The following is a 26,539-nucleotide window of genomic DNA, read 5'->3' as shown; positions in this document are numbered from 1 at the left end:
TGGAAATCGTAAATAAGGTTTGGATTAAAAATATAAAAAATGTTGAAAGCCAACAATCAGAATAGTCAGGTAAAAAAGTAGCTATTAGAAGGCAGCAGTGCTCCAAGTGGATTCACTGGTGAGCATCAGCCCTCACAGAGGCTGGCGGGGTAGGGTAAAGTCAACAGTTGGATTGATGCGCAATGTTTCTCTCTGGATGATTTTGGAGGATTTTTCCAGTGTGTTTTTCTAAAAGACATTTTAAGGTGGATCGATGCAGACTCATCGTGGTGAACCCAATCCACATGCAAGGCGTTCCAAAAGCTCCCCACAATTAACACACATCCGCAGCCTTCATATGAGATCAACTGAGAAATCTCAAACTGGTCAGCAGCTCCCTCTGTTAAATCCATGCTCTCTTTCAGGTGCGGGGATCATTGAACATGTTTAAAATACAATACAGAACATTTTCTCTTCACTCCTTATGTGTTACCAATTCAAGTCATCGTTAGGCTTATATTTTCCCAATCCCCTTGAACTGCTGTTTGACAGCAATTAGTGATAAGAAGTTCCCTAATAATCATGGCGATGGGCACCATGAGCGTTAGGTAAGGTCCACGGCCATCTGCACATTCAGGATTACCAATCCAGCACCAGTGGCAATGAACTTCACAAGGAAATGAATGTGATGGAGCAAACACAAACCTCACAAGGAAATATATATATTGGACAAACAGAGGGTACTTTACTATACTGGTAGGTGGGTCACTTAGATGCCTAAACCTACCCGCTGCCTCCTTCCCAAGTTCATGCATGTGTCCGAGTGCGATTACTTTGCTCCACAGCACAGACACCACCATAGTGAGTGGGTTGAGCTGCCTCTGTAATCTCTGTACTTTTGCATGCATTGTCTTTTAATTTCCTCTGGAACATTTTAGAAAATATATTTCCAAATTATGTACACCTAGTAGAAATTTTTATTATAGAGATGGAATTTTGTAAAATTAGGCATTTTTCAGTTTAAGATACCAAAAATGGTTCAATTCAGAAAAGGACCAACTCACATAGCGTTGTGCACATCACATCGCTGCCAAGTGGCACAATGACAAGTGTGACACCCTCAGCTAGTGCTGATTTCTAAGCCAATTATATTTTGCAAGCTGGGAGTTTATAGCCCATAGGTATAAAGTAAAAAATCCAACTCCATGTTCCATAATGCACAGTGCTATTGGCCAAAAATCCAGGACACTCCAACGGTGTGACACAAACACAGGACCACTCGGCACCCGCAGCACCTAAGTATAACCTAAGGGCAGAAAATGAAATATTTTGAAAATGTAAATTCTAAATCACGATTCAAACAATCCAGAATGCTGAACTTTTACATTCACAAAGTACCATTATGAATATGAAATTCTACCGTATGGCTGCATAGCCACAATCACTAGCGAATAGATAAGGGATGGGTTTTGGGCATTTTAGAAGTCTACACTTCAAACGTTGTTAAGAAAACTCACAGATGTAAATTTACCGATTGTTTCCCACCTTAGAAATTTCCTGTCAAAAGAAAATATTTCCCGTGGGCATATGCAATGAGTTTCTGCCAGCAAACAAATATGTTCCCTGTGAGAGAAACAAAACAAAAAAAAATACATGTGCAAAGGTGCATTTGCGTTAGATTTTCAAATGCAAATTTTTACACCTAGTGGCAATTTTCAAGGATTAAAATTATGCTCCGCAATACTACAGAAAGCCTGTGGCAGTCATAAATTTCAGGACAAGCTTTGGGGTGCTTTTGTGAAGCCATAAAAAATTAGAAAGTTAGAAATTTGCTTGAAAAGTGGAAGCAGTTTTTCAAATTTTCCTATGCCTTTTTGTATTCGGACCCACAGTTGCACATTTACATTTTCAAAGAGCGTTTTTCCCCCCACCAAATCTATATTTGGGTGTGAAATATGCTTTTTAAATGGAGTTCCGAATTCTTAATAGTTATTACAGTCTATCATTCCAACGGCGAAGTTGCCCTCTGTATTTGTTTTGGTAGTATAAACTCCTGCAAAAACATACCATTTCAGATATTTTTTCGTTGCAAGTATGAGCTACAGAATGTGTTTAGCAGCTAAAGCTCAGAAAATACAGATTTTTGCAGAGATTTTTTGCAAAATTATTACAAAAATGAACTGGAAGTTAGTTTTGGGTATTCATTTATTTTCCTTCAGCAAAAAGTTACCTCGGGTTTTTTGCAAATTTTAACAAGCATTTGCAATGCAATAGGTCTTGCATTATTAAAGTTTGAGCTATTGGTGTTGCATTGTTAGCCCGTCGTTTCAAGTTAACTCACTCAACAGTTCTGGCTAGTGTTTCCAATATTAATAATATGAAAACGCAATATTATTAGGACTTCTTCATAGTACAACTAACAGTTTGTCTGCCTTTTTGACCTTGAAGTGCTGTGAGAGTGCAATGTACTGTTCCTGACCGCGAGGCTGTACACGGGTTGAAGGACCGTACACTAACTCGGTGTGTGTCTGGATACTGCCAGCACTGTGTGAGTAGTGGAAACATTCCACCACATGGACAGTACTGGGGTGTACAGAGCCCTCATAGCTATGCGTGTGCTAAATCAGCCGGTGTAGTGAGCTCTTGCTCGATGGGGTATGCTGGCTGGTTGCTTTTTGTTTGTTTTTGTTTTGCAGTTATATTTAGCGTGAAATCCACCCAAAAGTATTGGAGATTTACAGGACAACCAACCCGTTACATTACACAAGATCACATTGCCTATTGGAAGGCGCAGGGAGATTAACTAATTTGCCCAGAATCACAGGATGGTGAGCCAACGCCGTGACTCGAACCTGGTTCCTTAGCTTCCCGCTCGGCAGCTCTGGTCATTACGCCACATCCTTGTGCTTTAGGGAGATTGCCTACTGTCGTGTGCCTATGCTCCGTTTTTGTACAGTTCTATTGCAGAGAGGACTACTGTGCCCCTAATATTCTGTGCAGTGCGCCACAGTGATGCAACGCATCAGGTGTTAGTGGGGAAGGAGGAGGTCTGGGGACACAGTGAGGAGCAGCGGGTTATAGAGTCTCCAGAAGTGCGCCCCGGGTGGTACTGTCCCTCTCGTTCCTTAGTATGCAACAGGTTGAATACTCTACACAGGGTACTGCCTATAAATAATAAGGTACCCCATACATTGACAGAACTGTTCCGATCTCAAACTCTAAAAAAAAAAAAAAAAAAAAAAAGCCATTTGCTTTGCTAATGGTATTGTATAGCAAAGCAAACGGCTTTAAACTTAATGAAAGGCGAGACCTACTGCATTTTTAATGCTCGTTAGTGAACTGTACTTGGCTTCATATCCTTAAACTACAAGTCCCAGACTGCTCAGTGGTTTGCCTTACAACGCGAAGGCTTCCAGCAGGCGCTGTCACAGGAGTTCACTAGCCAGGGGTTTACCCACGTCGCCCACCTTTGTGCACTAGCCCTGCCATCGAAGTTTGAATTGGGGTCATGTTGGGGCGGTGTGAGAGAGCGAGGGGGTTTTTTAGCCCTGAAGTTCTCTCCCCCTTTCAGCACCATCAGCGGGCTCACCTCCCACCCCCGTGTGCGTGCCAGGAGAGGCGCTGCTTTTATGTATAGCGCCTTTGCCCTCCAGTGAGCTAGAGGAGATCAGTACGGAACAGGATGGGCCGGTCTCGGCAGGAAGGTGCACTTGGCCCGGACGTTGAGAGTACACACACAGCATTCCTTTACCCAAGACGGGCCCGGGTGTGTCTGTCACAGTCTCACCCTGGCACCTGCAACAATGGGATGTTCCCGTTTGGTAAACTGTCCTGACACTGGAACATGGAAATTGCCAGTCACTTTATACAACTATACGGACTGTTACTGCAGAGCAGGCACAACTTTACAGGGCTCCAGCTTTTCTCTGACTGCCCCAAGCTTACTGCCCTCTTGCGATAGCAGTTCTGCTGAGGAGTGCATGTGCTGCGTCACTTAAAAACAAAACGTAACACTACTAATGAAAAGTGCTGGTACTGTCCTATTAAAAGTACAACACTCCTGCTAAAGTCCTGATACGGTCTCATTCAAAATACTGCTGTCCCACTGAAAGTCCTACTACTGTCCCATTGGAAACCCTGCTTTCCTCCTGAAGTCCTAATACTGTCTCATTCAAAATAGCGCTGTCCAACTGAAAGTCCTACTACTGTCCTATTAAAAATACTGCTGTCCTACTGAAGTCCTAATACAGTCTCATTCAAAATAATGCTGTCCTGCTAAAAGTCCTGATACTGTCCTATTAAAAATACTACTGTCCTGCTGAAGTCCTAATACCGTCTAATTAAATGTTCTACTGTACTGCTGAAAGTGCTCGTGCATTCCCATTTAAAATACTGCTGATCTGCTGAAAGTACTATTGTTAAGTATTGCTGCCCTGCTAAAAAGTTTTGCTGTCCTGCTGAAAGTGCTGGCAGTGTCCAATTCAAAGTACTGCTTTCCTGCTGAAAGATAGTACATTCCCATTTTAAAATAACGGTGACAGGCTAAAAGTACTGCTGTCCCTCTAAAAGTACTGGTACTGTCGCTATCAAAGTATTGCTATGCTGCTGAAAGTGCTGGTACTGTCCAATTTGAAGTGCTGTTGTCCTGCTGAAATGTCCCATTCAAAGTACTGAAATCAGATGACATCTGTTCCATATATTTTTTTATAGATTCGAAGAGGATACCACAACAAAATCAGCTTTCCGCAAAGCCAGGACACGCCCCCTCACAAGGCCTCACAAAATAAAGATGTTATGGACTTGTATGAACTGTGACAACCATGTGAAAATTCCATGGCTGAAATATGTTAAAATTGTCCTGAGTGAGCTCGGCAGATCCAAGCTGTTCCATAATCCTCCTTCCGCATGCATGAATGAATGAATGAATGAAGAAATAAATACATTTATAGCCAAGTTAATAAAACCACACAACACAGACACAGAAGAACTATCACAATATGATCTCCATTCTCATATTGTAAAAAAACAAAGTGATTGCTCAAAAACCTTGATCAGTTTAAATACATTAAAAAAATGTATCATAGTGCGCAGTACCTGTAACAGCCTCTCGAGTCCTCGGGCTGGGCTTCTCAAGGGTTAAACGCCCGGACCTGGTCAGTGTACCATGATACCTCTCCACAATCACTAGTAGTGGTGAGGTAACGCTGCCACCGGAGTTTCGAATGGAATGACAAACTACGCAGTGCGCATGCGCACGCGCACAATGACACGCATGCGCACTAAAAAGGCAGAAGTGCGGGGCTCCCATGCCTAAGGAGAGCCCCCCGCGTCTGCTGCCAGAAGTATAAAGGAGCTGGAGTGCTCTGGAAGCGCGCCACAGCCAGCCGCCGTTCAGGAGGATTCCCCCCTTGCAGACCGGGTGAGTGGGGGATTCTCCATTTTTCCAGTAGTTGTGCCGATGAAGGCACAGTGTCAATATTTATTTCCTGAGCGGACCCGCCTTTGCGGGCCGCTCCAACGATGGGGGAGGTTTAAAAAAAAAGTGAAAGTGCATGCTGGCTTCCGAGGACGGAAGGGGGACAGGAGATGTGCACACTGCGTGGCTATAAGCGAGTATACAGGCTCCAATCCGCCAAAAGCCTGCGCATGCCCATCTCCTGTCCCACTTCCGAGGCAAGTCAGCAACAATAGATCTCGTTGGCGACAGCAGCGCTTCGCGCTGCGTTTGCCAGGCGAGGCCTAAAAAGCTAGCTTTGCCTGTGTTATAAAACTGGCAACAATTAGGACACATTTTTTTAGATGGGAATAATAAAATGCCAATTTTCACATTTCTCTTACAATATGTATCTTATTGCCAGGAAATTATTTTACTTGGGGAGTTGAAAAATCTTTGCATCTCAGTATGCAATGAGTCGTTCCCCTGACCCTGAACATAAACTGTACTATAAGGGTATTTCAAAAATGAAAAGGAAGCAATCAATTTGACAGAGCTCGCACTTTCATAAACCTATTAGCATTGATCTTGGCCTGTCCTAAATGATTAGTTTAAGAATACCATTTCGGCACCAATGATACGCAAAGAGGTATTTGCAGCATAACAGAGAACAGCGTAATACAGCCAGTCCTCATAACTGAAAATAAGATGGAAACAAAAACAAGTGGTGCTTCTAAACATTAGGCATGCTTGCGTTCTTTAGGAGTGCGGGCCGATAGCGCTCTCTGCTGGCCTGAAAAGGTAAAGTGATCGAATAGAAAGGGAATGGAAGTTAGTTCTTTAGTAAGGATGTATGAAGTAAAAAAAACGAAGAGCATTACCCGTGACGGAGAAAAGACAGATGGCGGCTGCGCGCGTTCACGTGCACATGCACTCAAGCTTGAGGCCAGCGGCTGGCAGCACTTTGAAAATCCCCTTACTAAAAGTCGAGCAACAGCGCATGCGCTGTTCTAGGCTCGACCTAAAAACTAGACCTTATGTTCACCCCTGAATACACAGGGGAAGGCACAGCTTTGATAACATTGTGCACCCGTATCATCCGATACTAATAAAGTGCTTCCTTCCACTGGTGGAAAAAGATCCTGAGGCAAATCTCATAAATCAGGTGCCGTGAATGGACCAGTATTGTGCACTAAACCTAAAAATGGGTCACATTTGGAAGACATGGCTTCCAACGACACAATGCTCCAGCCATTCAGCGATGAAGGTGTGTACTGCACCTCAGCATAACTTTCCTGACCACTCATGTACAACCTTCTCAGCGTTCGCCATGGGAAGCCTGTTCCCTGAACTCCAAGCTACCTTTGCTTTTAAAATTCTCGTAAGGCCCCAGGACAGTGGCGGAAATACAAAAACTATTTTTAGCCTCTTTTATTTTCCAATTATATTTGTATTGCTCTGAGGTCGGAATTCTATCAAATGAACCCAGAGCAGGTGATAACATCTAGCAGTGCAGGTTTAAAGGCAGGATCAAATAGATTTTTAACCCCTTCAGCGCGGCGCGGATTTCCGCGCCACGCTGAAGGTTCTGTGCGCGGGCGGGGCCATGACGGAGCGGTTCCGTCATGCGCACAGCGCAACCGACGTGCATGACGGAACCACTCCGTCATGCGCGTCGAAGGGGTTAACAACAGCCAGCAAACCTCAAAATCAGTTGTCAGATGAGAACAGGTATGTGCTGGAGCGGTGTGGGAGTTAATTATTTCCTTCCTAGAGTTCTGTTGCATTCCATCAGCTTATGGTTCTAGAAGCAGCTCAGTTAGCCCCTTCCACTAATAGAAATATATCTAGTGGATGATAAACTGAATGGATTTTTGATACTTAAATAGTTGGTGTTCTGAGGCAGCTCGATGGTACTCCTTTTATCAACTAAAGAAAGGTTAAAGCTGGAGATTTCTCTGTCGGATTCAAGACTATGACGTGCTAGTCTATGGGCCAGCACTAACCTTACTGAGCTATCTTCACAGCTCGAATCCAGACCATCCATTTCTGCCCGAGCAAGAAACATACATAGCAGGGCTGTCACAGGGGAAGGTGGGAAGTGGTTGTTTTTTTCATAAGATCCAAGTCCACGCTTCAAAAAATAAATTTAAGGTACAGAAACAGGTGTGGATCAGGCCTTGCACCTTCATGAGCCTTCTACACTGGGAGGCGCCCCACGTTGGACCTGCCTGTAGAGATGTAGTGTGGCAGCAAGACAGTCAGACGAGACTCAAATGTATCCCAGCCCCCTCCAGAGCATCAGGAGCTAGGGCCTGGTGCATGAGATAGTACTTCCAGCCAGTCAGCACACACAAGTAGAGACCCAGCCTGTTCCTCCGCTGACCCTGCCCAACCATCACACTCCTGCTCACCTGCTCAAACCAGACATCCTTGCCTTGAGTGCATGACAACTTTTGTGGCACACGGAGTTTGAACCCCAGACATATTTCAGCTGAGACACTCGTGCTCCCCTCCCCCCAATCCCCTCAAAATCTGTGAGCTCCCTGCCTCCCGAATCTCTTATTTTATAGATATTCGTTGGCTTTTAATTGAATGGAACCGACCTGAAGGGATGCCCCCTCCCCCCCCCCCCCCCCCCCATGGACCGCTGGAGGGCACCAGCGCCCCTGCACCCAAGAGATGCGCCAGGAGTAAGGCTGTCTGTGCATCATCTTTATTCAGACACAATCAGTTGCTGCGGCACATCGCGACCACAGCGAGCACGAAGTTACAGGTAAGAGCCCACAGCCCATGGAGCACTCACTGTAGTGGGCACTAAAGATTTTAGCTTCTCTATGGTTTTAGAGTCTGAATGTGTGCCCATCAGTACTGAAATTATAACATCTGCGCATCAAATTCAATCTCCCTATTTTCATAACTTCACTTATTTTTTGCTTCCATTAATAAAAGGTCGCAAATCAGAAGCTGAAACTTTTGACATGGTTGCCAAGTGACCCAGGGTCTTAAGTGACACCAGCAGTCAATCCTGGTTTTTCAAGCACCACCATGCTGCATTCTGGGACTTGTAGTTTTAAGTTCCGGCTTGACAATGCAGCTATCTGTAGGACACATTATTAAGAATTCTTTAAAATACACAGGATGGGTTTTGGATCCACCAAGAGCAGTATAACATTCTAGCCACACACTATTGGTGGTTTACTGTATCATAATGCCTACTCTGCCATGCATGGGGACCATTTTACATTGCACAAAATACATTGAATCACACATTAAATTCTTTATCTCACAATTCATTTTTACAGAAACCAATCATGTTGTGTCCACTTGTACTGGCAATGTACATTCTCTAATCAGGACTCAAAAGCAAACCAGACCTACTGAGGCTCCCAGTGCCTGAATATCATCATAAGTAGGGATTGAAATTCCCAACATACAAAGTGCTGCTGGCTAAAAAGCCAAGACTGCCTCAAGGAGTTACACAAGGCAGAAGATGACATGGAACTATGTTTTTACAAATTAACTAGTCCATTCTAATACTGTTACTGCTTGGGCCGCGTGTAACACTTAATAGAACCCTCATTGCCTATTTGATAAAAGTTCACCATTTCATTAACATCATGCTTAAAAACAAGCATTGAAAATGCAATTTGTTTCGACTTCCGAATATTGTACAGAGAAGCCGTTTTAGCAAGCTTCGCTAACCAGCAACACATGTGAAGCACAGGCAGTTGCAGTGCAACCTTTTACACAACCCAAGTGGATTGGAATAATGGACACGTATTTGAAAGTGAATGTGTGCTTCACAGAGTGTGAGTGAGTGTTTGAGTGTCTGTGAGAGCACACTGCTGCCCCAAGCTCACTGGAGGAAATTAATAGCTGAAAGAAAGGGGAGGGCATGCAAAGTGCAGCACTGGCATACTGATGGTAATTCTTGGCATATGGTGACACCCATGTCAAAATACTGGTGCTGATATTTTGGAGGAAATTTTTGGCACAAGAGAAGGAGCCTTTAGAATGGGCACCCATTGCAAATTGCTGGCCTTTGCATAATAGAGATAATCTATGACTTACGGGACACCGATGGTATATGAGAGGCTATCCGCATTACATTCTTGACCTAAGGGAAGACCACATAGCATATCTGGAACACACACAACAAAATACTGGACCCGATATACTGGAGTTCGTTCCAGACATACAGGACGCAGGCATGAAGCATCCAATTTAAGACACTGTTACGTGCACAAATGTCTTTCGGACTCTGGTCCCTCTTACTTAAGACCTTTGGTGCTGCCTTATACTCCTAGTCGTTCTTTATGCTCGAGCAACCGTGACCTTTCAATTGTTCCAAGAGTTAAGAGAGCCAGACAGGGAGGCCGAGCCTTCTCTTTCTTAGGTCCAAAGTTATGGAATTCTCCTTCGGCTGAGTTGAGATCGTGTAACTCGCTCTCTGCTTCGCCCAGAAAATTCAAAACCTGGCTCTTTTAATTCCCGCCATCCATGAATTTGAATTTAAGATTTATAAAGCACTTGGTTACTCCAAAGTCCCCGAGCTAAGCAGTAGCATCCAATCAGGGTCAGGAAAGTCGAGAGCAAGAAGGCTCCGTCTAAAGAGCCCGGTCTTCAGATTTTTGCGGAAACTTGTCTCAGACTGTTCAAGTCTTAGGTTGAGTGGCATGGAGTTCCAAAGCTTGGCTGCACGAAGACCAAAGGAGCACCCTCCCAGTCGTGCATGACGTACTCTGGGAATAGCAATCTCTTCTCTGTTCCTGGTACCCTACTGTAGCATAGCGCTGGGAAATTCTTAGTTGGGTATCAATGCGCTGTAGAAATCGGAGTAATATTAATAATAAATAATGGCAAATTCTGGAACAAAATGAGGAAAAATCCTGTGGCGGGTCAGCTGTACTGTTTCTTCAGTGCTTTTTCAGATCCTACGTCTTTTTGGCAAATGTATGTAAACTTGCGACTTAAAATTCACAATTTTTATTGTTAGTTTTATTTCCCCAAGGCGAGAAACTCGCTCCTCGAAACTTCATAAAAGAAGTCGGGTTCACTCCAGTCGCAAACTAGAATTGGGGGCTTGTATTACGCCCCCCACTTTCAGAGATCACCAGCAGCTTTCTGGTGAACAGGAGTGACAGGGAGAAGGGAGAGCAGTGTATGAGCAGTGGGGAAAGGAGCAAAGGCCTTGAAAGACATTACGCTTAAAGTAAGTGTGGCCGTGTCAGTTTGACTCCTGAATCTTGCAATGCTGCTCAGCATCAAGCACCTCATCTGCCTTACTCCGACGTGTCTGAGGGGTCTTGGCTTTTGGGGAAGGTCGCGCTGAAGCTGCTCAGGCAGTGCATGTTCGGTGTGCGATGAAGCAGGTTTTAATTAAAAATATCCACGCTCCCATTATCTCCTCGTTAGTCTTCCTCGCCACATGACTAACAAAGTGAGCTTCAGCTCCACACCAGAACCCTCCAAAGCAAAAAGTCAGCCTCCCATCCCTTCCCAATAAGGCCAACCCATTACCACCTGACCTCTATAAGAGGCGGGCTGGCCCAACCCATCAGCCTGTTGTGATGATGTCACTCAGTTAGAGCATGCAGCAGAATGGCCCTATGTCATCTGGAATGCACACAGTTGCCTAGCTGCGTCTGGGCTGGGTGTCAGTTGGATGTTGCCTTGTGCCTTGCTCAGGTCTTGGGGCGGCTCTCTTCTACATTTATAATAAATACATCCTGGAAAGCGGACAGCTGTGTAAACTTCCATCTTTTCATTGGCGACAGAAGATGGGATTCTAACCTATCCAGTGATGTCTTGCGAATCAAGATTTTTTTTTCAACGAACAAAGCCAAGGTATGCCTTTCTAGCAGCAAGTTTGAACCCACGACTCTACTGTGAGTACATTTTTCATTATTTATTCAAGCGCCAAGGCATTACGTACCCGAGCGTCAAGGCAATAGATTTTTGACTAATAAGCAATCAGCAACTAAGATATCAGAGATCCGCACCCTATTATCAACATTTACCACGCATGTATGCATTGCTGTTACAAGCTACGTGGTATATGCGACTTTGGCAGTAAGGACATTCGCTATTAATGGGCAAAAGTTGCTGAATTAATTTGTCTCACCGTTTTTTTAAACTGCTATATTTGCTCGCGCTTCAAGAGCTTCCCGTGCGCGCTGTCCTGTGACAGTCATCATTGTCTGACGTCAGTTCTACGCACCTGGAACGCACCCTTTTGTTTTCCTGTACTTGGAACGCATCGATTTACTACGTTCGACGTTCACGCATGGAACGCATTGGCATGTACGGCTGAAACGCATTAGCATATGTTTGCTAATTCAGGCGATTTTTCACCGAAAAACCAACGCTGACACGCTCAGCATTTGCGTGCCACTTCTTGTTATTTGGATTATCGCTGACACGCACAGCTTGTTGATTCACATTGTCTTCTTTTTACTTCTTTTTGGAAGTTGGTTCCACGAGAGAGAACAATGCTGCCATCTAGCGACTTAAGGAAATACTACACTGCAGTGTAATAGTTTGCTATCAGTTATTTTCAATCTCTAGTTTTGGCAAGAATAGTGAATTATCAATTTTTTGTTTTATCTTATTTTGTTATTTTAGCTCTTTCTTTTCTCATTTTTTTTTTCTCTTCCCTTTCTTCATTTTTAAATAATTTCGACAGAAACCCAGTATCAACATGCAAAGCGTTATTGCGCCAGCGCCCTTTTTACAAGATCCAGGAGATCCAGTTTTAGAATGGAAACTATGGTTTAGATCATTTAAAGCATACCTAGGAGCAATTGATGGTCAGAGATACAGACCAGATAGGAAAAAGAATTTAATGTACTATCATCTGGGGGTTGAGGGACAGAATGTATTTGATCATCTACCTCCATATGTACCACCTGAAGGTGAGAATCTTGATGAATTTGAGATAGCTGTAGCACAACTGGATAAACATTTTACAAAAACAAAGAACGTTGTAGTGCACAGATATAAATTTTTTACCAGAGTACAAAAGGCAGATGAAAGCATCGACACCTTTATCACAGCTTTAAAAGTTTTAGCTTCCAAATGTGAATTCGAAAATTTGACTTCCCAATTGATAAGGGATCAGCTGGTCGCGCGTTGCTACTGCAAAAAAGTTCAAGAAAGACTACTCACATGCAAGGATCCCACGTTAGACAAAGCGGTTGACATCGCTAAGAGTATAGAAAATTCCATTGACGATGCTAAACAGCTTGAATCAGCTTTAGCGAATTCTTCAATTTCAGGTGCTGTCTCAACAAAACATTCTGAATCATCTTCAGGTGCTACTTCGACGAGACACCCTGAGTCATCTTCTGTGAAACCTCATATGTTTGCTCAAGAAAATACTTTCAGGGGTAATACTTTTCGTGACAACACCAGAAGATTAAGTAACTTTAGAGGGGGGAGAGCATCCATGCTGAACAGACAACCGAATACCAGAATGTACTGTTATAGATGTGGTTCATCAGCACGTCTCATCTTTTAGAAATTGTCCAGCGACAAACCAACAATGTGGGCAATGTGGGAAAATGGGACACTTTGCGAAGGTTTGTTTGAGTGGCAGAAGAAGGAATGTTAGATGTGTAATCAATGAGTTTGATAATGTACATGATGAGGATGTTATCAACCAAGAATATGTTGTAGTGGTAAAAAAATTGTCATGAGAATGTGTTAAAACATATTCCTGATCCTGAGGTTGATGTCACCATAGAGAACAACAAAATTCAGCTATTAGTTGATACAGGAGCTAGAATCACAATTGTTTCTCAAGAAAAGTATCAAAAGTTATGGTTTAAAAACTGTCTATTACCCCCTGACGTTTTCACAATAGCTTTTGAAGGCAGCCATATTGATTTATTAGGATATTTTTGGGCTACCAAAAAATGCTGTTAAGTTCAGCAATGGCAATTGGTGGAACACATCCCGTGTAGCTAGAGATCCTGTCTTTTCACAAGGAAAGGTAACAAATGACGAAAATGTTTTAGGAGGGGATGGTGGTGTCAGGAGAAGCTCCAGGGATCGTGTCAAACCAAGCTGGTTACGAGAGTTTGTATAAGTGGGATTGTTCATTGTTTGCTGTGCTTCAACTGTTGATTTTGTATTTCTGTAATCTGCTCATTATTTTATTCTACGTTATAAGTGTTATTTAAATAAAAGAAGGGAGGTGTGTGATGATGTCACTCAGTTAGAGCATGCAGCAGAATGGCCCTATGTCATCTGGAATGCACACAGTTGCCTAGCTGCGTCTGGGCTGGGTGTCAGTTGGATGTTGCCTTGTGCCTTGCTCAGGTCTTGGGGCGGCTCTCTTCTACATTTATAATAAATACATCCTGGAAAGCGGACAGCTGTGTAAACTTCCATCTTTTCACCTGTTTTTTTTAGTTCTCGCACGTCTCTCCAGATGCGTCAGGTAAGTGGTGCCTGCGGAAGCAGGTACGTGGGTCTCGGGTTGGAGGTCCTGCTCTAGCGGACCCTAGGATCTTGGGCTCTTTTTCCCCAGGTGTGCTCTGGGCGGTTAGGCTCTGCTCCAGCGGGCCATGGGGGTGACTGCAGTGCTGCGCGGCTGTTACACCCTGAAGGTCCTTCAAGGATAGCACAGCTGGACTAGTCACTCTATTGTTTCCCTCTTTGTGGGGTTCCAGTATGCCTTTGGGAAGTCCTTTAACTGGGTGCCCCGCATTAGTCGCTCGTGCTGCTCACGCCGCCCGCCTGCCCCTAAACGCTGCACTGCAGTGGTCAGCTGCAAGTCTACGCGGCGTTGGGTTACCCGCATCCCAGCTGGGGAGGGCGCTTGTTTCCTTTTTCACACTTGAGGCGCTGCGGCGGTTGTGCTGCTCTGAGGACCCCACACATTGCGGCAGGCGGCGGCAGTGCTGCGCTGCTCTTACCGTGTCCCTGCAGCGTGGCTCCTGTGTCGGGTTCGTCCTCCCGGGGCGTGGTCGGGTGCTAGTTCCCGTGCTGCTGCACCGGTGTTGCCGGTCAGTTTCAACGGCTTTTCCTGATGGGCCGACGTAGCTCTGCAAGTTGGGCAAGGGCATGTCAATGGTGTAACTTCATCGGTTCGCTCTAACGCACAAACGGCCATTTGCTTAGGCGAATGATATCGCTTGTTTATTCCCTGTTCGCAGGTCTTCTTGGTCTTGGCTGCAATGGTGCCGTTTTTCTTCCTGTGTGTTTCCCGGCCTCAGTTGGTTGGGGCTGGGCTGTTGGCATTCGGGAGTTCCTCGCTAGGACGGCCTCCATGGGGTGAGGCCTGACTCCCCCAGCTTCACTCGGGTTGTGTTCCTCTGGTGCGCCGGTTCCGGCAGCGGCTTCTTCCGGTTTTTGCCCGGGTTCCGGACTATGGGTTCTGTCAGTGGGCCGGTGTTGTTCCAGTCTAGGGGGTTTGGCAGTGGGCACGGGCTGCGGCCTCCTCCGTGGTGAATTTCACATCTTGCACACCCTTGGTTTGTTGGGGTGTCTTGGAGCACGCTCTTCATTCTCCCCACGCTGCAAGCCGGACTGCCTCGTTTGCGGCTGCTGTGGTGGTGTGCGGACGCTCCGCAATTACGTTGTTTTGGGGTCATGGTGGCCCTGTGCTGGACGGCGGGTGCACCTCCGCTGGGTGAGTGTTCTTTGCTTGTTTATTTCTGTGTTCTTTTACATGTCTGCCACTTGTTGCTGCGCTGGGTCCAGGGATGTGGAATTCATATAGCCCGACGCCCAGGACATATTGTTTGGGGTCAAGGGCAACAAGTTTTAATGTGCATTTTGTCCTTGGGACAAGCAGCCCCAATCCCCAGCAGCACAAACCCTTCAGCTGCCAGTTTGCAGTACCCCATTAAGGATCAGGGAAGGGCAATGCCTGCAGTTAAGTTAATATTTATGTGCATATGTTAATGCTGTTCAAACATGTATTTATGGCTCATTAATTAAAAGCCTTTATTATTAGGGTGAGCGCTCTCAGTAAATGTAAGTTCTGACTGCACTACTGACAGTGGTTCCAGTATAAAAATGTGTACAAATGGTTTCAAAGTTTAGCAATATGAGGCTATGCATAATGCTCCCAGAATGCGCTCTGATTAGATGCAAATATTTGCAGAAGCTTGAAAGCAAGATTAATGATTCTTTGCTTTCAATATAAAATGTTACTAAAAAAGGAAAGTAGGATACATTTTGTTTTGCTAAACTACTGTAAAATTTCAGGTACCATTTCTTTGCAGCATCATTTAGTAAAATGTGTTGATGCATGCTAGTATTTCCCCAAAATAATCATATTAGAAAATCAGTGTAACCAGTTTCAATAAGATTTTGGGAAACAAAAATAAACAAGCATTGGCAAAGCCAATAGGTCTGAAATGGTGGTCAGCCTTTTAGTTTTGGCAATGCGTGACTTGTTTTGGCATGGTTTTTGTAAAACCTTATTGATGTGAGAGCTGGTGGACCCTCACCATTATAACAAACATTGGGTAAAGCAAAAATTGTTTTTGGTCTCAAAAAAGCACACACTGCCACATTAGTTACTGGCACTGAACAAAACTATTTTGTGTGCCGATATGCTCCTTGTGAAAGAGCAGAATGCTGTCACTCACCGTGAAGCCAGCCGATACAGAGAGAGCGAGAGAGAGAATTTTAATAAACACAAAAGGTCATGTTAACGCCAGACCAAATTAGGGGCCCAATTATTAAAGAAAGTCTCAAAAGTGCACCCTTGGTATATGTCCTTCAGGGGTGGCTGGTGAGGTTTGTGAGTGGGAGGGGCGGGCATGCAGGAAAATAGAAGACATGGAACTCATGCAGGGAAGTGAAGGGATGCAAAGTAGCAAGAACAGAGCTAGTGCCCTTGCTTGTACGTCGGTCTCATCCAGCCTTGCGTCTCTTTTTTCTGTAGGTCTCACTGTGCCTGCCGCTTTCTCTTTGTACCTGTTGCTGCTCAGTACCTCTCTGCTGCACCTTGCACCAGTCCCGACCTCTCATTACCCCGTACCTGTGGCCGTTTACCAATCTTTTCCTGCTGAAAATCTGATCAATATACACACTATGCACGGATTGTTCTCGTCCCGAATTTTAATTCAGCACTGAAAATGAAGTAGCCAGAGATATATTACACAGCGCCAAGAGGCCGTGCATGTGCACCAATGCCCTTCACACATACTGCCTGACTTTAAACGCTATCAGAATTGTGTGACTTATCCTCAGAAATCTCGCAGCTGCTGTGCCCTCGAGAACTTTATAATATGTAATAGGAAGGCCTAGTTAAAAGCAAGTTCAGAATTCTTTGAGACCATGTCTAACTCAACAGAGGTAGCAATGTGATTTTTTTTAAAGGAGGAGGCTTGGAGCATAAAAGCTTACCTCGCGATACAGCCATCGCGCAGTTTATGTTTAGGAGACACAAACTGTACACCACACCATATTTACAGGGTTTTGCTTCTATATTTGTATGCATGCAAATAAGTCCCCATCCGTCATATATATCACGATCTTCATAACATGATTTTATCTCAAATGTTGTACTTGCCGGATCGCCAGTCGGGTTCACAGCAAGTCCGTCCTGATCAAACACAGCCAACAGGAATACAGCACACCTGATGCCTGCATGCCGATTATGCCGGAATCAGAGCTGTGCAGCCAACTCTTCCCCAGCCCACGCCCCCAGCTTCCATTATCCAACCAGGAGGCCTAAAAGTACCACGAAGGCAATGGGTGCTCCAATTGTTGTCACCCACTACTCTCTCACTCACCCACTAGCCCTGCCCCTTACCATTCATTTAAATAGCGCGCTAATATCGCCTGGGCGACATTATATGCGCCCTTTTCAAAACCAACCATTTTCTGCTTTTTCTGGCCAGCACATGCGCAGGAGGTCTTTGACGTGACCTCCTCCCTTCCTAAAAAAACAGAATTTGTTTTCACACGAAGCAGTGAGCACTTCATTTGAATCAAATGAAGCGCTCATTGCATCGTGTTGAATACAAATTAAAAAACAAAATTCTAGGAAGGGAGTTGGTACATTGTGTACACATTCTCTTATCTCCTCCCCTTCGGATCCTAGTCCCGAAGCTAGTGGGGTAAAGCCCCTTTCGTCCCTTAACACCAGCTGCCACTAATGTCCTTGCATTAAGGGCAGCAATATGGCTTTCGTGAATTCACACGAATTTACAGCAGTAGGGTAAGAGATAGTACTCCTAGAAAATATTTGTGAACTGCGTTTTAGCATGAGCAAATATGTATGTGTAGATTTGCTCATGCGAATACCTGAGTGTTTGCAAGTTTATTTTCCCGCCACCCATTTTCCCCACAACTCTGGAAGAAAGATTACTTCTGCCATTGTCAGGAGTAAATTTCCAACATTTCTCAGCATTGGAAAAGATTAGAGAAGAGTTGTTGAAAACCCTTAAAACATGCAAGTCAGTAGGTTTGCACAGACTCAGAAGGACATTCCAACCCTGGAACTATTGTTTACCACTACCTTCAGTCCCAGTATGAAGATCTGCGGAAACGTAGCAACATAAAGGGATTGCTAGTATTCAAACACTACTATGGTATGAGCCCTGGCATAATCAGAGAGGCTATATAAGAGCTCTTATATAATGAGATTGCTGCCATAATTTGTCGCCGCACAACATGGCACCAAAGGGACAAGTGGCTTAGTTACAGGGCAAGTAGATTTATGAAGCAACCTGTCCCATGGACAAGTAGATATTTTATTAAATTCCACACCCCTGGATATACATGGATAATAGAGTACAATGGTCCCGAATGCAAGCAAGCATGACGGGTCCACTTCTGGTCAATAAAAGACAGTCATTGGTGTGAAGTCGGCCCTTAACCCGGTGCCACTGCACCTGCCGCACCACTGAGACACCCCCTCACCCCCCCCCGGTAGAATCGATGTTGCCCAGACAACGAGACAAGGAACTATACAACCACAATTGAACTGAGCTGCATGAAACGATGTTTGCAGCATTACAGAAATGGACATCTGTGAAAGCCGACAATATATAAACGTCTAGTTAATGTGGTACTGAAGTTTTGAATTTAAATGTTTCCGAAAATAACGAAATAGTTGAAACGAAATACTGAGGGCAGGGATTAGCTGATGTGAAAGAAGTGCCCTGAAGACACATATTATGCCTTTATATTTACAATCGAAATAGAAGTCAAATACAGACGTGAAAAGGTTTAAGTTTCACTAAATTATCTGTGCATTTAGAAGTTACCCAAATTAAAAGTAGAACCTTGAACAGTCTCAGCTTTAATTTCAAGTACCTCCGACCACGGGAGAATAGCTGGGGGCTACTTAAAGTGTACTTCAATCCCAAAGTTGTGGAACCCAAGCAACCCCGTCAAAGTATGTGGGAAATAAAGCAGACTGAAATGCCAACATTGAATGCCACCACAAGACCTCCCACCGTCAGAGCTTGAACTGAGACAGCCTCAGTAGCTGTGCTCTACCGAGGGGCACAGAGGCCGACCGGGATGACCTTCGACCTTTACACTCCAGGTGCTGCTTGCTATCTGTTATTGAACTAACGATGTGTATGGCAGTCGAGGTACAGTTCATTGGCTCGCGGTTCCCATAGATGCAAAGGCAGTGGTGGTTTTAGTGTCAGGATACAAACTGCCTTGGGCTCACACGTGGAGCACAAAGATGTCAGAGTGCCGGAGCTCGTAAAGAAGGAGATACCGGCCTAGGTGTACATAGAGAGAGCCCAGCCCTCATTTCACAACAGTGGCTAGTGGACGCGTTGCAGACTGGCTACACTGTCGCCTGGGGTGAAAGGCGAGGTGCAAACCCTAATCCTGGCGCACCCACAACTAGTGTGTTCCTGTAACAAATCACTTGAACGTAAGTAGCCCTGTTGGTTCTATTTACCAAAAGCAATACTCAAACATACTCAGTGGGTTGATACATTTTATGAACTTACAGTTTGGCGTTCTGGCGTTTGTTGGGGGGCTCTTTACTGGACAATATTTCGAGGCGTTCCAGGTTACTGAAGGTCTGGTCTATCCTCGCCTGGATTTCATTTTCAACCACTGAAAGATCAGAGACTTCGGATTATGCATGGCAATCAATCACAAGACGTTACATTTGTTCCAATAACACGCCTACATTTGCTGTTCTTCCCTGTTTTAATCACCAATACGTGTATTTCCATTCATTGCAAAATACAACTCAAATATATTTAAAACCGTGGCACACGCATGCATTCGTAGTAGCCAAGTGGGAATTTCCCAAAATCATTAAGATAAGAAAGTAAGGTTGCTCTGTGTGGGTCAGGCCAAATGTACGAAATAAAGGCAAACACTCTCATTGTGTACTTTTTTGCTTTGCAGCATCTACAACGGTGTCCAGCATAGGTCCAGAAGAGCAGGATACATGCAATATTTCAAGGATAGCCACACAAATGTACATAGTCTGAGATTATACTGAACATTAGGCATGGGTCCGGCCCCAGCAGACTTACAATGGAGGCCTTTAATCTAGAAGAACCTGGAATATCAGGAGGCCTTTGGATTATCCCTCTACTCCAGCCCTCCTGCAGGACCCAGCATCCACCGACTCCATTTCTACCTGGGCCAGAGGCAGCCGGCAGTAACGCTATAATAACCATGGAAAAGACATGATTCATCGCCATGTGCAAGAAATACTGCATAACAATATCTACTGGTGAATGTACAGTAAATGCCCGATTCTTCAGTGTGGTAATAAAGGAACTTGATAGATTTATCTAACAATATCACAGTAACAATTTTTAGCGACAGTAATATATGGTGCACGTATGATATACATAAACAAACTGATAAATATATAACACACGTCACAAATGTACAGACACCTAATCCAAACTGGTATGACCTTTATGAACTTCAGAAGAACAAAATTATGAGTTGCCCGTACCAGGGTCCTACAAGCAGCGCCTTATACAGTTGTATTACACTAATGCCTTTAGCGTGCATACCTTTATCACGCATCTGCCTTTACCACAAAATAGTACGTATACGTATTTATTAGGTAAGTGAAACACAGATATATATATATATTTTTTTTCTTTTCTCTTTTTTCACCTGGGTTGCTCCTTCCGGACTGTTTGGGCCCTTCGGAGATTGGCGAGCACACCGGCTCACAATCTTCACAAAACAAATGTTTGTAAGCGTGCCCTCAGAAAAACGCAGAACTCAGTGAAAGTAGTTAATCCACCATTTATTCCACAATGCGTTTCGGTTCAGAGAACCTTGATCACGTGAAAATACCACCCAATCACGGGACAACTTATTCGATTGCACAGGAATTCAAGAAGGACCAAGCAGAAATACATGTCGGACATCTTGCAATGGCACAAAACATGAAACAAGTATAGCATATTGCTGCATATAAATACTGTAATGCAACTGAAGATCTAATATCGCATATATATAATATCATAATGAAACGGCCCTTAAAAGAACATGATTATTCTGCTGCAAATTAGTATATACCCACAACAAATAATGAATGTGTATTGTGTCAACCGAAACTTTATCGATCCACTGTGCCTAGCTATTCGAGCAAAATATCATCGGATCAATGTGTGTTAAATACACTTCAAATATGATGTATGTTGCACAAATAAAAAACACAAACATATATATCAAAAACAATCTCAAGCAATATGAATATATATATTGGCACCAACTGTGTCCATGAACGCGCAAAGGTATTACCATGAATCAACTTACTGCAAAAAATGCGCGTCATACCTAATATCACAGTCACAATGAATTTGAATCTTAGAGTAAGTGAACATGTTAACAGAGTTGCAACCTCGTATCATGGTGTATCGTCCGCCCAGGTTATATACTATATACAGCCAAGATAGGTATCAAACATATACATCAGGGCTCGAAGAGAATATATACACACACACACAGCTATGTATCTACACTCACCTCTAAACCCAACAAGCATTAGCATAGCCAATAGGTCTCGCCTTTGGGACTTTATAAGTGTTTAGTCATGCAACACTTGCTGTTGTTGCAACAAGGATATTGTGCTGCATAACTAAATACTTATAAGGTCCCAAAAGCGAGACCTATTGGCTACGCCAATGCTCGTTTTACACGGCTGCGGTGCGTCGCAACTAGCTTTATTCTTTATGAATCCCATATACATGAAATGCATGTGCACAAACGTGGGTTTAATTTGTATGGCTGCAGCATGTATTACAATTTGTATTCAAAAGATCAATTTCCATTGATATGCAAGTGCATCTATTTTGTGCTTCGTAGCCCTGACAAAGCCTCAAAGCGCCTTATGTTTAAAGGTAAAGGGTATCATGCTCCTATTGAAGTATTTAAGATTTAGTGTAACTTTTTCAAAATATTCGATGCATATCCTATTATTCATTTCATCATTGTACACTAACTTTAAAAGCATAATAATATGTAGATAAAACTAACTGCTGTATTAGCTGTAAAACACCATCAAAATATGTATATTTTTTAAATAGCTATAAAACTAACTACGGCTGCATTGCTAGCCCGTCGTCTTCTCTTTGTTAAATATTTCCAATGCATGTACGACCTTGCCCTTCCGGTTCATTGTGCCCTTGGTGAGGGGGAGGGGCGGCGATGTCCGCGCGGGAGACGGAACCTGAAAGCCACCGAGACAGCAGCGCTATAATGTTTCATAAAAGAAGGCCACATTAATCACCCCTGCGGAGCCGGAGTGGGAACGGGATGAGGTTGAACATTGCATTCTGAGGTGGAGACAGACCCTTTTATGCTATCTTGTTGCCAGAGCCTTTCAGAAGGAAGAACAATTTCAATTTTAAAAAAGTTTTGTCGTGAAGCATTACACAATAGCCAGACTGCTGGTGCCTCCAGCTGCCGGGGCACACATTTCTTTAAAATATGCTTTGGAGGCTGAAAGATGTTTAACATTTTTTATGATTGTTGTCTTCACCGGGTTTAGTCTGATGTATAGGGGTTGCCTCATAAATGTTCTCAGCGAATTAAGGGTTGTTTATGGCAAAAGGAGATTTAAAAAAAAAAAAAAAAGTTTAGCCTGATGTTGGCGACAGAAAAGAACAAGCATTAAAAATGCAATAGGTCTCGCATTTACAAGAGTTTGAGCTATTAACATTGCAAATGGCAATGCCTTTTATTTTTGTTTTTAAAAGATAAATAAACGGCATTGTTATTTACAATGCCAATAGTTTAGACTCGCGTAAATGCGAGGCCCATTGCATTGCAAATGCTTGTCCCGTGCTGGAACCGTAATCCTGCCTTCCTGTCCCTGCCTAGCGGGCAGCTAAGGAATGACTTTGCCGGAGAGAAGACCTGATTTATTATGAGGTCTTGGAGCTTGACATGAAGGCCCCTTGATGTTTACAATCCCCAGGGGTCGGGGTCAGGGAGGGGGGGGGGATGCCTGCCAGAAGCTTTTTAAATGTTAGCTGTATCTGGGTGCGTGCGCACTCATCATAGGGCCTAAACACCACATGAGTGTGGGATTCCACATCAGTGCTCTTCCATCACTTTCACAGCAGATTCCTCATAATCCTCTAGTGACTCTATGAACCTCCCCATGTTAGACAACAAGTCACGAGATAGCTGCATGCCCATTGTGCTGTCACCAAGGCATATTTGTTCACGTGACTGTGTGAATGTGTTGTAAATCACGCAGAGTTCGAATAATTGACTGCCCATTCACACCCAACATTGTGCTCCATGACTTCACAGTACAATGCCACCCAGCAGGAACACGGGAAGCCCCCCAACCACTGCCCTCTCACTCGGGACTTAAGTCAGAATCAAACAGCACCTTGAAGGTGAGGCCATGAGCAGACCTATGGAGTTATAACATCCAGAGATACATTTCATCAGCTTCCCCAACTCAGCGGGCTACTTCACGTGAGATGTCGGTGTCATAAAGAATATTGACATAGATACAGAGTAGACATGGCATCCATGAGCATGTTGCTGAACCAGGGATAATAGGAATAAATGCACAAAATGCACCCTGAGATGGGGCACAAACCCCCAATGTCTAGATGTGCTTCTTAAAGAAGGGAAGGTTCGCCTTCCCCACCCCAGGACTGCATCAACCTCCCAGTGTGTTCTTCCTATCACCCGCCCCGAGGGACCTCTGCATAACCCCAAGACATTGCTCCCTGTATAGCGCCTCCTCATCCCTCCCCAGACAGTGCCTCACCCCTAGTCACCCGGGGCCTAAACGCTGCACTCCCCAGCCGTGGGTGTAGCGCCCACCAGTGCCTGGCACTGCAAACCCCCATACTCCTCCACTTCCAGATATGGCAGGAATGCCGAGGGATTCCTCGGAAGCCCAGCCCACCCCTTCCACCTGAGGCCGAAGAGAAATGAGGATAGCGGGAGGGGAGAAACCCAGATGTAATTAGCCTCCAGGTGCTGTACACCTTGTCTGTGCCCATAGCACCTCCCTTCAACATGTAATGAGACCCGACGCTGCCTCTCCCCAGTGCCCCCTGCCTCCACCCCTCCCCCCGGCGCGCCTTCGTCCCCCTCCAACCCCAATCAATGTGCGTCAGTCTGTCCCAGGACCACCCGCTGTGCCACACCCGGACAAAGTCCGCCTCCCCGAACATCTAACAACCTGCCCAGGACCACCGGCTGCCCGTCCATACCGAAAACTGCACCCCATCCCACCGGCCCAAAGTCGACAGTCCCGCCCACAAGGCCAGTCGTCCCCCCTGGGGTCCGGATCCCACCTATTATTGCCTGCTTAACATTCCGATCCTCCTTTCGCAACCTCCACAGTGAGCCTGCAGCCCTCCGAGAAACAGTCCCCCCCCCCCTCCCAACCGCTACTCCTGCAACCAACCCCCCCAGGCGCCATGCGACTTTCACACATCACCCACCCATCCAAACCAGCGCCGACACTCCGGCCGTCCCACATCAAATCCTCCGTACTGCCCCTTATCCTCCACAGCTAGCCACATGCCAGCAGGCCCAGCCCAGCCCGGCAAAAACATCCATCCTCTCTGAATGGTGCTCAAACCGCCGCCAAGCCTCCTCCCAGCCTTTGCGCATACCCGACCCGCCGAGGAACGCCCACCTCCCCTTCACGCTCCATCCCGCAACCTCCCACGCAGCACTCCGACCCCCAAAACCCACAACGTCCCCCCTCCTACCCTCAGCCGATCGCCCCCGCTTCCTTCACCCAACCATCCCACACTCCGCCCACACCCCAGAACAACACCTTTGCCACTCTGTCCGATGGCACCCTGACCCCTTCGGGTAAAGTCCACGTTCTATAAAAACGCATAAAATAAACTCCCGTGTCGCCCTCCCTTCCCCTCAAACTCCGCCCGCTCCCACAGTCCCCCCACCCCCCGAATTTTACTCCGTCCTTTAATTTCTTGCACCCATCACGAAAGTCTAGGCGACCACAACGCCAGTCACCGCGGGCATTCCAACACCGCATCAACTCTAGATCGGCAACCAAGCAGCCCACGCCGACCTCCACGGACCCCAGCCACCTGGTGGCTCCATCACCAACACACCCATCCCCACAAATGTGCCTTGAGGAGGAAATCCATCCTCGAAGGGGACCTCGCCAGACGAGCCACAATCGGTGAAAGGTGAGCTAGGCGAATACACCAATACTCAGAAATATCCTGCAACTATTTCCCTTAACACTTTATTAATGCCCCATAACGTTCTTACCGTTTATTACCATTTCAGCTGGTAATATTAACCCCGCCAGCTGCCCCACATATCTCTCCCACCCTCTCCCCTGGGCAACGGCACCTCATCCCTCCCAAGGCCCACTGCTCCCTGCCCCCCTCACCTCACACTCTGTAGCAGCAGCACGTGTGGTAAACTTTACGATTCACAACCTGGAATGTAGAATGCACAGCATGGCTCGAGCGCATATAAACACAAGCGCTCGCCATGACGTTTTCGTTTCGCTTTTTCTGCCGTGGCCTCGCCTTGCCAAAAGGTTTCTTGTTTTTATGGGGCCATGTGTTTGGCCCCATAAAGATAAGAAACCTTTTGCGACCAACGCAAAGCAGGTGAGGCCGTCCAAATGGGACGGCTCGAAAAGTCAAGCGAAAACGTCACCGGCACCTCTTTCCCAATGGCTGGCCGCCGTTTACCATAAACGGTGACGCCGGCCAATGTGAAAGAGGGGCGGGGCTTAATGCCCCTTACTGAAAATACCCTGTCAACACTAAATCTCGCCAGCGAGACTGCGCATGCACACAGCCTTACGCTAGCGAGACCTAAAAAGGAAGCTCAAATTAGCGCACGTGAACTGACCCCGTGGGCGACTGACCCTGTGGTCTGCAGTACGTTTACCATATTGCAGATGTAAGGGGGACAAGGAGGTGGATGTAGCAAAGCATTTTTTCGCACCACTAAAAGTGTACCTCACCGTTATATACCTTGGGAAATCGAATGCGTCAGAGCTATTGACTTGAGTGACGTTTCACAGATACGTCTCTGTAATTGGATGTCCAAACATTATTCCCATGTACAGTGTCCAACAGACCCACGGAGGCTGTCAGTTGCCAAACAGTGTCCTGGCAGCTGACACAGGCTCGCGCACTCTAAACACACATGGAGGATAAATAAATATTAAAGACAGGTTTTTCAATCGCTCTCAGCTTTGGGGAGAATTGTATACGTGCAAAAGCTAGTCTGCCATAACGGGCAGCTGTGTGTCCCTTTATCTTTTGTTTTTAAGGAGGTTCTCAGAGGAACAAGTTACTTACCTACGGAAACGCTTTTTCTGGTGGATACAGTATCTGCCTGTGGATTCCTCACCTTGTGAATATCCCCTGCGCCAGCAACATTCGGAAACTTTTGTAGCTCTCCATGCCGACGAGGACAACGTCACAGAAGCACAGCTCCGCACCCGGCTCCGCTGACGTCACTGTATCCATAAGAGGACCTAGTCGGCGTGATGACGTCAGTTCCGCCCTTTTTTTCCGTGCCTTCGAGGCACACGGACGGACCGACAACAATATATATACAGTATACACAGTACATAATATACAAACCAACACACACAGTGTGAAGACAATGCAGGAAAGCAAAAGAAATAACACTTCTTTTGACAGCAATAGAAAAATTTTGACA

General features: G+C 45.3%; 1 protein-coding gene across 1 annotated transcript in view; it reads right to left on the bottom strand.

Annotated features, from left to right (window-relative positions):
- The window catches only part of GOSR2 (golgi SNAP receptor complex member 2), a 95,976-nt gene that overhangs the window by 30,430 nt on the left and 39,007 nt on the right, over nt 1-26,539 (bottom strand). Inside the window, exon 3 of the mRNA XM_085624075.1 lies at nt 19,360-19,468. Coding sequence (XP_085480201.1) covers nt 19,360-19,468 — 109 coding nt within the window. The remainder of the gene's footprint in view (nt 1-19,359; nt 19,469-26,539) is intronic.

The sequence above is a fragment of the Triturus cristatus genome, chromosome 1_1 (genome assembly GCF_964204655.1).
Source record: "Triturus cristatus chromosome 1_1, aTriCri1.1, whole genome shotgun sequence".
Lineage (NCBI taxonomy): Eukaryota > Metazoa > Chordata > Amphibia > Caudata > Salamandridae > Triturus > Triturus cristatus.
Note: the sequence above shows the minus strand (reverse complement) of the source record. Positions and strands in the feature narration are given on the sequence as shown.